The 16,886-nt window shown below is 45.1% G+C and overlaps 1 protein-coding gene across 2 annotated transcripts; it reads right to left on the reverse strand.

The window, feature by feature from the left end:
* Nucleotides 1-3,581: 3,581 nt before the first annotated feature.
* On the reverse strand, nt 3,582-14,837 carry STYXL2 (serine/threonine/tyrosine interacting like 2). Of its 2 annotated transcripts, none has more exons than XM_075516001.1 (6): nt 14,694-14,837; nt 13,812-13,944; nt 11,087-11,181; nt 9,769-10,000; nt 8,772-8,986; nt 3,582-6,577 (listed from the first exon to the last, which is right to left on the reverse strand). In XM_075516001.1, the coding sequence occupies exons 2-6, from the start codon at nt 13,922-13,924 to the stop codon at nt 3,732-3,734; spliced, it is 3,501 nt and encodes a 1,166-aa protein (XP_075372116.1). In that variant the 5' UTR covers nt 13,925-13,944; nt 14,694-14,837; the 3' UTR covers nt 3,582-3,731. The 2 variants fall into 2 exon arrangements, with proteins under 2 accessions (XP_075372116.1, XP_075372108.1); XM_075515993.1 differs by having other exon boundaries at nt 8,772-8,989.
* Between the last annotated feature and the right edge of the window lie 2,049 nt (nt 14,838-16,886).

Raw genomic sequence — 16,886 nt, forward strand, 5'->3', positions numbered from 1 at the left:
GAAGATGGCTTAGTGTTCAGTGTAGAGTAAGTTGTGGGACTTCTTGCCACAAGAGATCATGGAGGCTAGCAGGTACAAGGCTATAATGGCTATAGCTCAAAAATGACTAGGCACCTCCACAGAAAGAAAATCTATCCAGGGCTATTAAATACAAAAATACCACATCTGCCTCAGGAAGTCCTTGAGTTGCAAATGATTAGAAGCTGGAAGATCATGCTGGGGAAATATCACTTATATCACTGCTCTTATATTCTTCCCTAGGTATTAACTGTTGTTCTCTGTCAGAAACAGGATATTGAGCCAGATGGACCTTTGGTCTGACCCCATATAGCCTTTCTGATGTTCCTGTGTTTATATTCTTAACTGACTGTATGGATGCTCCTTGCACTTTCACCTTCCGCTATACAATGCCACCCCCCCCCCCCCCCCCCCCCGCCTACAGCAGCAAACTGAGGCTGAGCAAAAATTTCAGTCCCAGCGCATCTTTGCTGAAAAATCCTTCCTAGGTAAATTTGGGTACTTATCTACTCTTTTAATCTAGTGTCAGACCAGTGTCATTGCTGAAAAACCATTCACTCTGCAGCTCTGGTCACCTGAAACAATCTGTGCAGACCTCTCCCCTTCCACTGATTCCCTATCTCTTTCTAAATTCTCATCTTAAAACCTGACTTTCTAGCCTGCCTTCAACCTCTCCATTTCTGTCTCTCCTGGTTATTGGTCTTATGACTGAATGCTTTAATATTTTCACCATGCAAGGTCTTTATGTCACTGTTTCATGTAATTTATACCTGTGAGCTGGAGCCTTTCCCATCTCGCTTTCAAGCACAGGCCGTACACTGAATGGAGTCCAAAATGATCCCCACCCCCTTATTGCTTTGGGGGTTTGGCTTTATTAACAAGGATATAAGCAATAAGAAAATAAAGTTCAGCTGTTTCTAAGGCTTCTCCCTCATGACTGCTCAGCCAGCATCTTAGATGGCCTCTCCCCAGCAAACCATTTTTATCTTCCTTTTACACAAGTGAACTAATAAGCCACCTATCTCAGTGAGTCAGCAGAACCCACTTAACCCTTTCCCAGAAGGGTCAAAACTCACTATCAGGATGGTTTGGCTCAGGCTTGTTATAGAATCATATTCTGCCCCTCAGTCTTGAATAATTTATTTGTGCAGCAGACCTAGATTACTGTTTAAATCAAAATGCTACCCAAACAAAGGCTGTGCTGTACAGTGCAAAATGAAACCAATTACTACATCATATAATGCTCATCTTTTACAGTGTAAGATGCCCCCTACAGTACTGCAAAGGACAGACATTTCTGTTGAGAACAGCAGCCAGCCATAGGAAGCGGGAGAGAGATTTTTCAGAGGGAACCAGCCTTTGATAAAAAAGTAAATTCAGTGCCAGAAGGTATTGCACACTTCCACTTTGATCCATCGAAACAGGAGACCTTTTCTAGACTGAAATTAAAGCAAGCTCCAAATATGCATGTGCAGAGCTGTTTTCCACAGAGCAACTTGACCAGGGATGAAGAAAAGAGGAAAATGCCTATCCTAACACACATTGCAGAAATTCAATATAAAATCTCAGATGTGGATCAAAGCCTGGAATTCCACTACTTGGAAAAAAAAAACCCAACTCACAGAAGTATGCAGAAATAAGGGATGCATTCTATTATATATTATATTATAGTAGAATTGCATTGTAGGCCTTATAGCATCTCTGGATGCCTGAAACATTAACAAGACCACATTTCTTATGTACTTCAAAAATGTAATCTAAGTTTACTCAAAAAAAAAAAAAACCCGCACACAAGTAAAATATGTTCTTTCTCTTATTTTTCTACCCCTGTTATTGTTCAATCACCTGATTTTGAGACTCCATTCACCTGACAATAAGTAGCTATCATTTACCCTAGTCCTGGCTGTCAGAAAGAGTCATCTTTATCTTCAGAGAAGCAGAGATAATGTCTAATCAGTGAGTTATAGTTGAGAGAAATGATTCTAAGTTTAGGAAAATTGGCAGCTGCATTTTGTTATCGGTAACCATTATTTAGATAGCATAGCTGATGTGCGTGGCGTCATACAGACAAGGACAAAGACCAGGCCCTTGCCCTGTGGAGCTTACTGTTTCTATTACACAATTAACATAGGGAGAGGTACTAGCATAATAGTAATAGTGAGCTCTAAGCATCACAGTGGGAGGGAGAAAAGATGACAAGAAAAAGAAAGACAAAACTTCCTGTGAGAGAGCAATACTGCATCATCCCTCCATTGTTGTTTTATACTGAGCTCTGCCAGAGGGTTTTGTTATTTCAAAATACACTCTGTACAGAAGAGGGAATAGATAATTCCAGAGTAGAAATCAGGAGAAACTGGCCTAGGTGTTTATAAGAGAGAGGTGGAGGATGTTGACTGGTGACAAAGAGTTGGGTGCTTTGATGCGTCAAAGACACAGCATCATACGAGCCACACAAGTGATGCTGTGGCAGGCCTGGCAGGTCATGTCACACAAGCTCACGAGGCTCTACAGGGCATGGAAAGACCCGAGGCTCTTAACTTGGTGTACTCAGTTAGCATGGAGACTGTACTCCTTCCACTCACTCTGAAAAGTGGGCTCTGAAGCTCATGATACAAACAACACGTTAACTGTAACACACCAACTAAACCTACCATCTCCTAAAAATGAGCTTCCAAGTACCACATTCAACAGACATACAATATGTCCTTAGGTGCATGGTGCCTTATACCAATGCTTTAGTTATACATCATTTTATTATGAGGTCAGTTTGTGTATCACTCTTTTCTTTTAAGGCAATCATGTTGAAAATTAATACATGACAATCTGACTATAGACATAAAATCGGAGACTTAGCTGAGCTGCATACATAAAACAAACTGAAGTCAGTACTTCAGAAACCCATCCTAACCTAACGCTAATCCTAACCTTAACTCCATCTCTTTAACTACATCAGAACATAATTTTTAGACGACTGTTAATATTACTGCATTTTTCCTTTGTTGACCCAAAATTATTAGCAGGAACCAACCATACTGGAACAGAGATGACTCCATCTAATAGAAAACAATGGTACCACAGGAATACATTCATTATTGCCTTGAACTTCTAAAAAGAAGGAGGCATCTTCTTTCTTCTAGTATTTCACTTTGCTTCTGCTACTTAGTGAAGTAAAACAGTACATGTATTTCCCTGAACTCTCTTATTTCTGTAGACATTCATAAGACTGGTGCAGAAAATGGAGCCTACCTGGCAGTATCTTCTCAGTGGTATAAAGTAAAACTGATTAAGAGAGGAACATTCTTCAGGTTCCTAGAAAAGGTTGTTGACTTCTTCCATTTATGATCAAAAAGATCCTAGAAAATATATGTCCAGTCTTTAACGAGACTAGGAAATTGAAATAACCAAAATGGGATGTGATTGGTCTTTTGAATTGAGATGCCACCATTACTTGCTTTTGCTGCTGAAACATCGTCTGGCTCCTAATGGCTTCTAACATTGTGTTCCTACCTACATTGATCATTTAATACTAGCATCTTCTTTCTGACAAACCACAAACACTTCCAAAACTTGACCTCTTCCCTTTATTGCTTTTGATTAAGAAGAGAACTATCTGCAGGAAATGCCCTACAAACCACAAAGGATTATCAGAAATATAATGATGAGTGATTCAGGGACTCTGTGGCTCTGCTTGTGCTCCTATAATCTGATCTTGGTCACTCTTCCCTTCTCCGCCGGAGCTTTGCCGTAGTTTCTTCTAGTCGGCTTCTCCAAGCAGCGATAATGGCATCATCATCCATCTCTTCTTCCTCTTCTTTTCGCATGCTTCGCCTGTACTGAGAGAACTGTCTAGATGCAAATCTTTCTTCACTTTGTTCCACTTTTGCCTCCTTCTTTCCATCCTCTTCAGACTTTGAAAAGCTCTGGGTGAACTTTCTCTTAGCTCCAAATTCTGATGTGTCTGACCTGGCCTCCTCTTCACACGCCTCCACGTGATGAGATCTAATTCGACTCTGTGTAGATGGTTCAGGGGATTCAGAGTCAAAGGATGGTTCAGGTGTTCGGCTGAAAACATGCAGCTCTGGGCTCTTTTCTCTGGAACTTGTTGTCTCACTGACCCTTGACCTTGTGAACTTATACATCTTTTTGTCCTCTTTTGCAGAAGCAGAGGAAAATCTTGACATGGTTCTCAGTGAATCTCCTTTTGACTCATAGGAAGAACAGCTGTCTAGCTCTTCTCTTTGGGATCTGGAGAATCTGTAACTGGATGTTTCAGAATCCATCTCTCTAACTTTGGATGATCTGCTATATTTCTCTCTAGCCTTCTCACTTTGATCATAATATGATGGTGGTTCTCTTTCTGCTTTCAGGCCACTGAGCCACTTGGTAATATCAGTCTCTATCTCTGACTTCGTTGCACCTGTGTTCGCAGGTTGACTGGACAGATCAAAGACTGTATCAGTTCTGTCAAGATCTGCTTGCAAGGGGCGCCTGAGGCTGTTTGTTGTACTCTCTCTGTCATCTTCTATTTCATTTTCCTCTCCTTTGGTCATCTTTTTTTTAAATAAAGTGCTACGTTTATTGTCTCTGATCACCTTTTCAATTTGATAATCTGACATTTTCTCTCTCATTTCCATTTGCATCTCCTTCTCCTTCCTCCTGAGCTTCTTTAGGTCAACATCATCAGCAAAGAGGCTGTACAGTGGCTTGCTTGTCTGTGTTGCCTTCATGTTTGAATGAGTTCCTTCTGTCCTTGCGCTCACTGAGGTATTGCAAGACAGGACAGACTGAGACTCAGCCCTGTGCCTGTCCTGCTGGCGAAGCTGAGAGGTAGCAAGAGATGAGCCACTCTGAGCACTGAGAAGAGAAACCTTATCATCATCTACACGCCTGCTAAGGTCTCCTGACATTACACTGGAGGCCATTGCAGACGATGGACGGGACAGCATGATGATCTCATTTTGCTTTTGAGCAATGGTTTCACTGACCACGTTAGCGATCCAGTTCTGAATGCTTGCCATGGATATTGTGTCACCTGGGCCAACTGGGAGATTGGGAAGGGGTATACTTGGCATCTGAGGCTGCATTGCCCCCATGCTGCTCCTGGTCTGTGATAAAGATGAATGATTTGTCTGCATGCTCAGTGCAGAAGCTGCATCCTCGGCACCACTTGCAGAAGGCGCTGAGGGCCAGAAAGCTGACAGTGGGATACTCCCACTCATCATACTGTCTGTCTCCCAGCTGCACATGGACTGGCTTTCTTCTAAAATTTTCTTTGAATGTTCAAGGAGCTCTACACGCCTCTGCTTCTTTTTGGCTGAAGCAGAATCCTCACTTTTGGCAAACTCCACAAATTCCTCCTTGCTTTCACTGCCCACCTTCTTCTGCTGCTTCATTTTCCAAGCCTGGTAAGCAGTCAGGTTAATATCTGACAAACTCTTCCCTTCTCTTCCCTCCCCACCTGCCTGGCTGCCATCTTCTGCTGGAGATGGTGCAGAAGATGATGATGATTCTAAATCCTTCTTGTGAAAGCCAAACTGGATCCTCTTGACCCTCCACCTTTCTAGAGGAGTCAGCTTGTCTTTGTTCTTTTGGCAGAAATTGTAAAAGGAGCTACTGTCTGAAAAGACACTCTCCTCGTCCACATCCCTCTCGTTTCTTCCTGTTTCTGGGGATTGTCTCTCCCCACCAGTTTTATTCTTAGAACGATACCTCTGAGCAGCTTCCTTCTCTATCTCCAGAAGCCTCTGGTTCCACATGTCCCAAGTGCTCTCTGAAGACATAGAGCCTGTGCGGCTCCTCCTCATCCTGCTAAAGCTACTGGCTTCCAGCTGTTGCTTTAGGGTTCGGATCTCAAAACTGCTCACGCTCTCAACATCACTGAATTCACCTGATGGGTAAGGTCTTCCTCCCATGCTGGAATCTCCTGGGTGGACCTCCTCCCTGGGTGGACCCTCCATTTGGTATTTCTCATTTCTGCGCTGCCAGTCATGGATCCTCTGTTCCACATCCTCCTCAGATTGTTCCCCTTCCTGATCCAGAAGCTTTGGAGATGTTCTTCCATGGTTAGCTCCTGGTTCCTTTGCAGGCAGGCCTTGTTTCTTCCTCCATTCCTCATACAACTGTTCCTCTTCCTCCTCACTGATGAGGGAGGAGTGTTTGGAAACCCAGCTAGTTTTTCCTGCTGATGAAGCGCTCATAAGACTACCCAGCAGGCTGCTGGTGTCCTCTTCTTCTACTGTGATGGAGTGGGCTTTGGCTCCCATGATGCTTTCTGAGTCCCCAACTCCAGACAGCCGGGAAGAAGTCCCTGCATTGACAACAGGACTTTGACTAGGAGTGACTTCTTCATCTCCAGTATGCTCCAACTCTCGTTCCTCCAGCAATTGCTCATTGAGCTCCCTTAGCTGTTTCAGAAAGCCATCATTGGGGTAAATGGCACGCTTCTTTCTTAGAGTCATCAGAGCCTCCAGAATGGTCATATGGTGGTAGATCATCAGGTAAGCAGCCACCAGCACAGCTGAGCGACTGATTCCCATTTCACTGCTGACAAGGATTTTGCCTACAGATATTGAATATAAAAGTAATTAGCTATTTCCAATAACATAGAGAGGTTGCTCTGATATGTAGCACAAAGGCATTCTCTGAATAGTGTTAAAAATTAGATTATATGCTTCGGTGACTGAAACCAATACTAAATATTTGTTAGCTTTGTCATAATAAAAATCTAGATACATATGAATAAAAACCACATTAGTTTCAAAAGCTGTGGGCAGGCACATTTTAAAACAATCTAAATAATATTTGTATTTTCACCTATACACTTCACTTCCCCAAATAATCAAAAAGTTTATAATAGGTATTAGAAAGACAAGTGATACAGTATTCTTGACTTGCTAGCTGATGTAGAGTAAGAAATTGAAGCTTTCCGTGCTTCAGTTTCCCCATATGTAAAAAGGGAGATATTAGCATTAGCCTCCAGGAAGGTATCAGGAGGATAAGCAAATAACGTAGTTTTTTATAAGGCACGTTATAGGACTTAAATAAAATTTTATATTAATTTACTTATATTTTTGCCAGAATCCAGATCTGCTGTTTTGCAAGGTACACTCAAACAATTACATGTAGACTGGCTGGAGGCCAGAATCATAGTATATCTCAGAACAGCAGAACCAAGCAACTAGCAGAAGAGAGCTGATTTTGACTCTGACAAACTGATACAGCTGCTCCAAACTACCGGGACCCACCGTTCTGTAAATAGTGACTGCAAGAGCTAGAATCAAAGCGGTGGATCTGCTTTATTTCATGGCATTTACACAGAAACCACCTCTTGCACAAAACTAAGCTTTGGCACAGAAGAATTGGGTTTTTTAAAGTTACTTTTATAGCCAATTACGGTTAAAGAAAAGCTTGTAAATATGAAGAGAGCTTAAATGAGGCTTTGCTAGCCTGCAAGTAACTGAAATGACTGTTTCTAAATGTGTGATAAACTCCAGTTTAATCAAACTGTTTGCACTGAAACTTAATGAAGCCAGTTTAACCACCTTTCTGACTGCTGATATGTTACCACAAGTATTTACCTAATGTACCTATTCCTACAATCCCGAAATGTCTTTTACACCTTTCTTAGTATCAAAAGTCTCAGTTGCCTTCCAAGTGTTTTAACAGCCAGTAAAGCCTAACGCCTCACCGAAAGGAGGAGATCGCATTCCTCTGCTTTCTTTCAAGGCTCCTCTGTCTTTGTGCATCCTTTCCTGTGTCGGCTCTGGTACTCACCGGGCCCTTTAATGAGCCAGTTCAGCTCATTAACCCAATGGAAAACCAGCTCTTCCCTGCTGGGCTGTTGTTTTTGCTGGGTTAGTGAGTTGAAAGGTCAATGAATGCCAGCAGCAGTAAGCATCTGTGCTGTGCCAAGGGTAGCAATGGGAGTTATGAGGAAGAACATAGATGGGTAGAGTGTCCTTCCTTGTGTTGTTGGTGGTGAGCTATTAAAATTGGCTCAACTTTTCTTGCATACTAACAAAACTCACTTTTCTTACGGTCACTTCTACTAGGAGGTAACCTGTCATCTCTCTACAACAATTAAATGCACTGAATACATATATGAAGAATATCAGTGATATCCCTGATTGTGGTGATCATTTTCATATTAAATTCCATAAAGGTATTTCTAACTGTCCACTGAAGCTGCAACAAAATGGCCAGTATGCACTGGAGGTCCACAGAATAACAGTTGCCATGGAATTGCAGTCCAGCAAATTATGCAGTAGCCTGGGTGTAGACATCCAGGGGTTCAACCCAGCTGTTTCTATTGTTCTAGTAAATCAGCCTGTTCTTTCGTAGTGAGCATCCTGGCAAAACTGAAGCTCGCAGTGTACAGCAATATATCATATATATAGTATTATATTATATAACATCAATATAAAAAAATATATTTACTGGAGCAGGGCTTCACCTCATTGCAATAGTAGGGTAGTTTCAAAGCAGCTGAGGGAGGTGGCTCACAGCCAGTTTGAGTCCGAAGACATGGGGCTTGCAGCAGGGGCTGCTGGGCTGCCTCCTCTCACCAGTTTGCCCCCTCCTGTTTTGAATGGAGGCATGGCAGAAATGGGCAAGAAGTGTTCACTGTAACTGGATGCAAAGAACAAAGTATCTGCCTTCTACCCAATTACAAATGTGTCATCGGCTGTTTATCAGAGTAATGCTTCCACCCATTAATTCCCAAGCATTCTGGAACCACTGTAATCTTCTCTTACCCCTGTAGGTCAGCAGTGCTTCATCAAGGAACTCTGCAGCTGGGCGGAAGTGTTTGGAGATATCCATATCTGGAAAATCATCCACTTCAATGCCCAGGTATTGGATATTCAGACCATTGTAGAAACCTGGTCCTGTGTATACACCTGTACCATGAGCTGCGTTCAAGACATGCGTGATCCCCAGTCTCTTCAAACGGCTTTTATTCACTGCAACACTTCTTCAGAAAAGAAAGAAAAAGGTTAGATATCGGTGCTCCTATTTCGGGTAGGAAAGAAGCTGTCTGCTACAAGCGCTACAGAGCTCCCAGTCTGTGTTTCTCATCCAAAACGCGGCTCCACTCAGACCTTAATGTCCTTTGAGAGTTCTACAGGTATTTCTTTCCAATACTCCCCAGGAAAAGAAAATGAGAAGCCTGCACTCACCAGTAGACCTGCATCATGCTCAATTTCCACTCCAGCTTGATTTTAAGCTCATCCTGCTATCCCAGGTTCAGACTTATTCTCAATTACTTATTTCTCGATTTTTATCACTCCGTAATTGATGCTTTACACTATATCCCCTTCTAATTCTGTTCTGGTCACTTGCACAGGTGTCTCAGACAGCTGAGCCATGGTACAGAAGACCTAACCATTTCCACTCGATATTTGCTACGGCATTTCTTTTTTAACTCTCTTTTACATAACAAAGACTTTACTCCCAATTTCAGGGCCAAATTCCAATCAGAACAGTGTAATTTGGGCTCATTTACCTTTTCCTCTCCTAAATTGTCGAAGTGTCAAAATAACATAGGTTAACATAGGTTAAGCTACTGATTCTATTCCAGAAGTATTTACTTTTCAGTGCACAGAGATCTTTGTGAGCATATTCCGAAAAACTTTGGGGCTCTCTAGGGATGAAAGGTATGAGATGCATATAGTATATGTTACGCCTTCAATGGTTCCATCTGACCCTGCACTGGGAATCTTGTGCAACTTGATAACAAAAGCTGACACTCACTTTTCTGCTATGAAGACATTAGGCCAGACTTCATCCACAGCATCCCTGGGGGTCTCCAGCCTGTCCTTCACAAGTGCCCTCTGCAAGTCCATCACACACGGCGTGTTAAACAAGCTGGTGTCATCAATCTTTTCCTTAACTCGGTTGTACAGGTCTTCCACCATCAACTGCTGCGCAGACTCTAACGTCCTGGGACACACTGAATCTACCTTGGCGTCCTTTGTCTTCAGTTCTGGAATAAACTGACATTGTAACTAAAAGCATGTAAACACAAAGCAAATATATGACCTATCATTCTTTGTTCCTGGGACAAGCCTTGTGGCTTGCTTTTTTTCCCAGTAACATCACACCGTCCTGTCTACAATGTGTGCATGTACATGCTTATCTGCAGCCTCAAGGTAGTTAGTAATGGGAAAAGCATATTGCACTGTCCTCTCAGTCCAGAGATCCACAGTGGCCAAAGGCCCAGGAGTTAAGGACACACTCATTCTAGCCCCAGAAGAATGCAGTTGCTCTCCACAGCTTCCTGAGGAGGGGAAGTGGAGAGGGAGGTGCTGATCTCTTCTCCCTGGTATCTGGTGATAGGATGTGTGGGAATGGTTCAAAGCTGTGCCAGGGGAGGTTCGGACTTCACATTAGGAAGCATTTCTTTACTGAGAGGGTGGTCAAACACTGGAACAGGCTTCCTAGAGAGGTGGTCGATGCCCCAAGCCTGTCAGTGTTTAAGAGGCACTTGGACAATGCCCTTAATAATTTGCTTTAATTTTTGGTCATCCCTGAATTGGTCACGCAGTTGGATTAGATTATTGTTGAAATATATTCCATATATTAAATATATATTATTATTAAATATATATTCTATTCAACTGAAATATTCTATTCTATTCTATTCTATTCTATTCTATTCTATTCTATTCTATTCTATTCTACTCTACTCCTATTCTATTCTATTCTATTCTATTCTATTCTATTCTATTCTATTCTATTCTATTCTATTCTATTCTATTCTATTCTATTCCATTCCATTCCATTCCATTCCATTCCATTCCATTCAGTTTGTTGCAGCAAGCAACCAGCAATCAAACTGTATTCACCACTGCAGTACATGATTCTGCCACAGATTCAGTGCACAACTTCAAAGGAAGTCACCAAACCTTTCTGTAAATTGTTATTTCTTTGTGTTTTTCACTTCTACGTCAGGTGGGGTTTTCTCATAAAGGCTTTTTTATCATTTTAGGATCTCTGGATGAGAAAGGCAAAACAAGGGCAACTCAAGTCTCTATTACTTTCGCGGCTATTTTACCCTTCCTCCTCTTACCTTCATTGATGATTTGTTTGGCAGCCACAGCAGATGACAGATGGATTGGCTCCATAAAGATGCTCTCTGTATCAGTGTCCGATATCACTGAATACCTGCCAACCAATCACACTGCCTATTAGGCAAATGCCCTCCACTGGGATCCCAACTCCAGGACTCTAGCCCTTTTCACCCATTCTAGAAGACAGCAGCAGGGAACTGGAGCGGTGAGGATCCTTTGATGGTAGAAGGGAAGCCCCAGCTCTTCTCCCAGCCCTCACCCCCACCCTGCTCTCCAACGTGGTGCTACAGGCTTCAAATATGCCTTGGTATCCAGTGTTTGCAGGATGTAGACAGGTCGCATGGGGAGGAGCTGCAGTGGGCTGGGAGTGCAAGAGAATGGACTGGTGGAGGAGCTTTTGGGTAGAGAAGAGCAGTGTCTGGTTTGAGACTGGGAGGGGGATGGATCACAAGGAATAGTCTCACAAGTTGCTCTCACTTAGACATAAACATTATCCTAACTAGAATTTATTGAACAATTCAAAACAGATTATGCTAGAAAACTGTTGGGGGGTTTTTCTGTTAGGTAATTGCCTACAAGCATCCTTTGAGTATCACAAGCTGCAATACAAGCATTAAGATTGAAGCCTTTGAATCTCTCCCTCAGTACTCAGTACATTGGTCACTTCATGCCATGAATCTGTGGTCAGTCTCTCCACTCACATAGTGGTGTCTAACTGCAGGTCAGAAACAACTATGAAACCCACAAACACCTTTGAAGGAAGTTATTTGACACAGCGTAATTTACGTAAGTTTTTGTTAAGCAAAAAAGGCCACAATCTTGAAAACAAATATATTTCCGTCTGGGTCCTTCTGTACAGTCCAAGTAAATCTTCTCTTCTTATTTAGACTATCTTAACAAAATATTTTACAGAGCTTTTTCCCTGATGCACACCCTCTACGTTTCCTTCCAAATAGATGGTACAGATCATTAGGACAAGTTTGCTGCCTTCACAGAAGCTATTTGGCAATGCAGGCTTGCAGTACTTGCAACACATTGTTTGGTTTTGTTTAATTAAAGCAGGAGAGGGAGGGTGACTAATGTGCAGTCAGGGTGCAGCAAAGTGTCTGGAGAGCTAAACTGCTTTCATTCTCCAGAATCAAAATGGAGGGCACAGCCATCGGAAACCACTTATGGGCTTGTCTAGGTCATTTAGTTGGGTTCCAGCACTTGTCAACTGTGACTGAAAGTAATCCTTTTCTAGCTCTTCAAAGGAGTTTATGACATGAGCAAGGGGAGTCTCAGTCTCATTTATAGGAGCTGACACAAATTTGCAGCTATGCCCTGCCTTAAATTCCTTTTGCTGTAAAGGTTGCCTCCAAGCTCAATAAAAAGATAACAGTTGGTAATAATATGCCACTGCAGCCTCAAAACATTTTACCTGTAGCTGCCCCAAGCATCCATGAAACACACAGGTGCAGAACTGCCCAAGCCTGGATGCTTCAGGGGCCTCGTTCTGGTTGGGAAGGACCTTGCCATTTTCATCGCTGCTTTTGGCATTGACAGCAAGAAAAAAAGGAGAAAAAGAAAGGGAAGGGAAGGGAAGGGAAGGGAAGGGAAGGGAAGGGAAGGGAAGGGAAGGGAAGGGAAGGGAAGGGAAGGGAAGGGAAGGGAAGGGAAGGGAAGGGAAGGGAAGGGAAGGGAAGGGAAGGGAAGGGAAGGGAAGGGAAGGGAAGGGAAGGGAAGGGAAGGGAAGGGAAGGGAAGGGAAGGGAAGGGAAGGGAAGGGAAGGGAAGGGAAGGGAAGGGAAGGGAAGGGAAGGGAAGGGAAGGGAATAAACTGGAGAGATGCTTCTGTTCATTTTGAGTGATTGATGAGCAGTAGGAGAGTGATTTACCAAGTTCAATACATAATTTTACTTTACATGAGCTCAGTGAACTTCCTAAACAATTTTTAAATGCATGCAGTTAAATGAAATAAGCACTCTGTCTTCATTTTTCTGCAGTGCCCCACAGTTAATGGAAAACATTTCATAACCTCCTACTTGTTGAGGGCCACTGGGGCAGGTTCTTTTCTCCCTGCCTTCAGCTAAAGCATCTCAAAGTGTATAGAAAGCTCTGCAGAGCATTTTGCTTTAAGAAAAGAGTACAAAGGGATATATTTTTCCTTGTATTAGGAGAAAACAGATCTAATCATGCTTGCTTTGCTTGAGGTAACTCCATTTCTGCTTGCGCTGTGACAGCCTCCTGTTCAGTGCCTGAAGCCTGTAGCTAAAGATGGCTCTGAACCAAATGCAAATCCGAAGACCCTCAGTCTTTCTGGGGATGGGAAAGGCTAATAGCAACATAAAAAACCCCACAGGTCCTTATAATGGACAGAAAGATGGGGCCGAATTTGGGAAGAGTTGAAATCCGGATTAGAAGTTTCAGAGTGGGGGTGGACATGAGAGGATGAGACAGGGAAGAGCAACAATACCACCCTATAGTAATGCTTTCTGCCATTTATCCCCCCCCGTGTGCACATACACTCTCAGCAGGATGGATATCAGCATGTGAGTCCTGCCTCTGCAGTCTCTCTCCCCGCTGGCACGCTAACCCCTGCCCCCGGGAGAGGAGGGAAGCCCTGGGCTCCACGCTTGATCCAAGTGCCTGTGCGGAGAGGAGGCGGTGGAAGAGGAGGGAAAGCAACTTGATCTACCACGTGCTACCGGGAGGCCATGGCGGCACCTACAGCAAGCATACTCACCGGCTGGGCGAGGGGCTGCGGAGATAGTGGGCCTGCACAGCCTTCACGTTTGGTCCCTTGTCCTCCTCATCGGGCACCACCTGCTCGCTGTCCGAATCTCTGCCACTGGCCATAGCAGCTGCGCGAGGATCCGCTACAAGGGGAGCACAGCAGGAGGGAAGGCCATTACAGAGGTCTGCACGGGAGGCCATCCCCTGGCCATGGCGTGGTGGTGGCAAGTGGGGTATGGCAGAAGGGGCTCCCACAACCCTGCGAGCAGCCCTTGCTGCAAGCCAGCTGCACTGGCTCCTCTGCCAGGGTGCCTGCCCTTCCCGAGGCCTCGTGCAGCTCCCTGGCTGGTGCCCAGCGAGTGCCGATGCCCATCTTGCCTGTGAGTAAGCGTGCAAGAAGGCCAGGAAGGAAGGGGTGGCAGGGCAGAAACTCTATCCCCCCCCCGGCTGACTCAGCCCGTGCGTGGTGGCTGGAAGGAGCTGTACAGAGCCAGAGCCGGACTGGAAGGAGCGTCAGGGGCAAGAAACATGAGACCTCGCCTCCCCAAAATGAAACACTCCTAAAGCTCAAGGCCGAAGGCACTTTAAGCCTCAGGACTTTGTCCTTGTAATCCTTTGTGGGGAGGCTGCCGTGCCCGCCCTGGGTGGGGGAGAGCAAGGGGGCCATAGCTTGGTTAGGAGCATGAGAACACAGCAGCCGCCCCTTCCCCGGGTCCAGTCGGAGCGACTCCTGCCTCGCCATGCCACAACAGCCGGTGGTGGCTCCGAAGGGCCCCAGCAGCCAGCCTCAGGCAGGAGGACCGCAGCCGCGTGCCACCAAGAGGGCTGAGGAGTGGCTGCCGCTCACGGGGCAGCGAGCAGGGAGGCAGGGGAGCAAGGAAAGGGCACTTACCCCTGTGCCTGGATGACTCTGCTGGGGGTCCCTGCCGGAGGCACGGCAAAGGAGTCCAGTGAAGAGGACAGGAAACCTGGCAGGGAACGGTACTGGGGGGAGAGAAATCAGCTGCCGCCTCTTGCTCTCTCTGCGGCTTCTTCATCAAGGGGCAGGACAACTGTTGGCACCAAACCTTTATCAGCTTTCTAAATATAGCGTTGTCCTGACGCTGGCTGCTGGATTGCACGGGGAAAGAATTCAGTGCCTCATAGACGGCAGCTGGTCAAGCACTTAACTCCTTCCCCGCTGTGGGCTGGATCCTCTGACATTTCCCAGTTGCAGAAGGAGTCCAGAGAAGAGCCCAGAGCCAGTGCGGTTGGACCTCCACCTGCAGGGAGCCTCCAGGCAACTGGGACACCACCAGGTGCAACTTGAAATGGTGGGATGACCTCTGATGTCCTTGGGAAACGTGGTGCAGGATGAGCCACTCAAAGCTTACTAGAAGCAAGCTACCTATCAACTACCTAGACTTCTGTAAGGTCTTTGATATGGCCCCCCACAACATTCTTACCTCTGAATTGCAGAGAGATGGATTTGATGGATGGTTATTTGATGGATAAGGAATTGGCTGGATGGCTGCATCCAGTTACAGTCAATGGCTTAAGTGTCCAAATGGAGATCAGTAACAAGTGATGTCCCTCAGGGGTCCGTACTGGGACCAGTACTGTCCCATATCTTCATTAATGACATAGACAGTGGGACTGAGTGCACCCTCAGCAAGTTTGCAGATGACACCAAGCTGAGTGGTGCAGCTGATTCACCAGAGGGAAGGGATGCCATGCAGAGGGACTCTGACAGGCTTGAGGAGTGCGCCCATGTGAACATCATGAAGTTCAACAAGGCCAAGTGCAAGGTCCTGCTCCTGGGTTGGGGCAATCCCCAATATCAGTACAGACTGGAGGATGAAGGGATTGAGAGCAGCCCTGCAGAGAAGGACTTGGGGATACTGGTGGATGAAAGATTGGATGTGAGCTGGCAATGTGCACTTGCAGCCCAGAAAGCCAATTGTATCCTGGGCTGCATCAGAAGCAGTGTGGCCAACAGGTCGAGGGAGGTGATTCTGCCACTCTACTCCGCTGTCATGAGACCCCACCTGGACTACTGCGTCCAGCTCTGGAGCCCCCAGCACAAGACATGGACCTGTTGGAGTGGGTCCAGAGGAGGGCCACCAAAATGATCAGTGGGCAAAAACACCTGTCCTGTGAAAAAAGGCTGAGAGAGTTGGTGTTGTTCAGACTGGAGAAGAGCAGGTTCCATTGTGGTCTTTCAGTACTTAAAGGGGACTTATAAGAAAGACGGAGAGAGACTTTTTACCAGGGCCTGTAGTGACAGGACAAGGGGCAATGATTTTAAACTAAGAGGGTAGATTTAGATTAGATATAAGGAAGAAATTCTTTACAATGAGGGTGGTGAGACACTGGGAAGAGGTTGCCCAGAGAAGTTGTGGATGCCGCATCATTGAAGTGTTCAAGGTCAGGTTGGATGGGGTTTTGAGCAACCTGGTCTAGTGGAAGAAATCCTTGCTCATGGCACAAGGTTGAACTAGATGATCTTTAAAGGTCCCTTCTGACCCAAACCATTCTGTGATTCTATGATTAGCTGATTTTTGTTCTTGGAAGAGCTAGGACTGAGGTACACTATGTCTTATCCGATGCCTTTTTAAAGAGGAAACCTCCAGTTCCCATCTCTTGACTCCCGTGCAAAGCTCATGGGCCAGGCTGGTCCGAGGCAGAACCAGATGAAAGCCTAGGTGCTATTTACCTGTGCTGGGGACTCCAGTTCTGAGTCATGCAGTGACATGCCACTGTTGATTCCTTTTGCAAACAACCAAGCAAACAAGAAAGGAAGTGGAAAAGAGAACTGAGCTATCTCATACCACAGATACCTTTGCTGCTGCATCATGCTGGGCAGGGCCTGCATACACCCCTTCCTTCTTACTTGAGTGCTGCACCCTACATGGGGATGGGGCCACATCTGCAGGGATGCCACATCATGGCAGGGAAGAGCCATGAAACAGGCACTCAAGTCTTTGTGTGCTCATAGCCTAGATTTGTGTTAATACAGTTACTGGGGTGAACAAGCAGGAACAAGAGAAAGTGGTATATTGAATCTTGAGTGTCATATCAAGGGGAGAAATGGATTACTGATTAC

Source organism: Mycteria americana, chromosome 1 (genome assembly GCF_035582795.1).
Source record: "Mycteria americana isolate JAX WOST 10 ecotype Jacksonville Zoo and Gardens chromosome 1, USCA_MyAme_1.0, whole genome shotgun sequence".
NCBI classification, from domain to species: domain Eukaryota; kingdom Metazoa; phylum Chordata; class Aves; order Ciconiiformes; family Ciconiidae; genus Mycteria; species Mycteria americana.

Excerpts from the sequence above, each read along its gene's own strand:
- STYXL2 (XM_075515993.1), bottom strand. The coding sequence starts at position 13,924 with ATGGCCAGTGGCAGAGATTCGGACAGCGAGCAGGTGGTGCCCGATGAG. Across the intron at positions 10,001-11,086 it reads CAAACAAATCATCAATGAAG|AACTGAAGACAAAGGACGCC; the intron begins GTAAGAGGAGGA and ends AGTTTATTCCAG. Across the intron at positions 8,990-9,768 it reads AATGTCTTCATAGCAGAAAA|AAGTGTTGCAGTGAATAAAA; the intron begins GTGAGTGTCAGC and ends TCTTTTCTGAAG.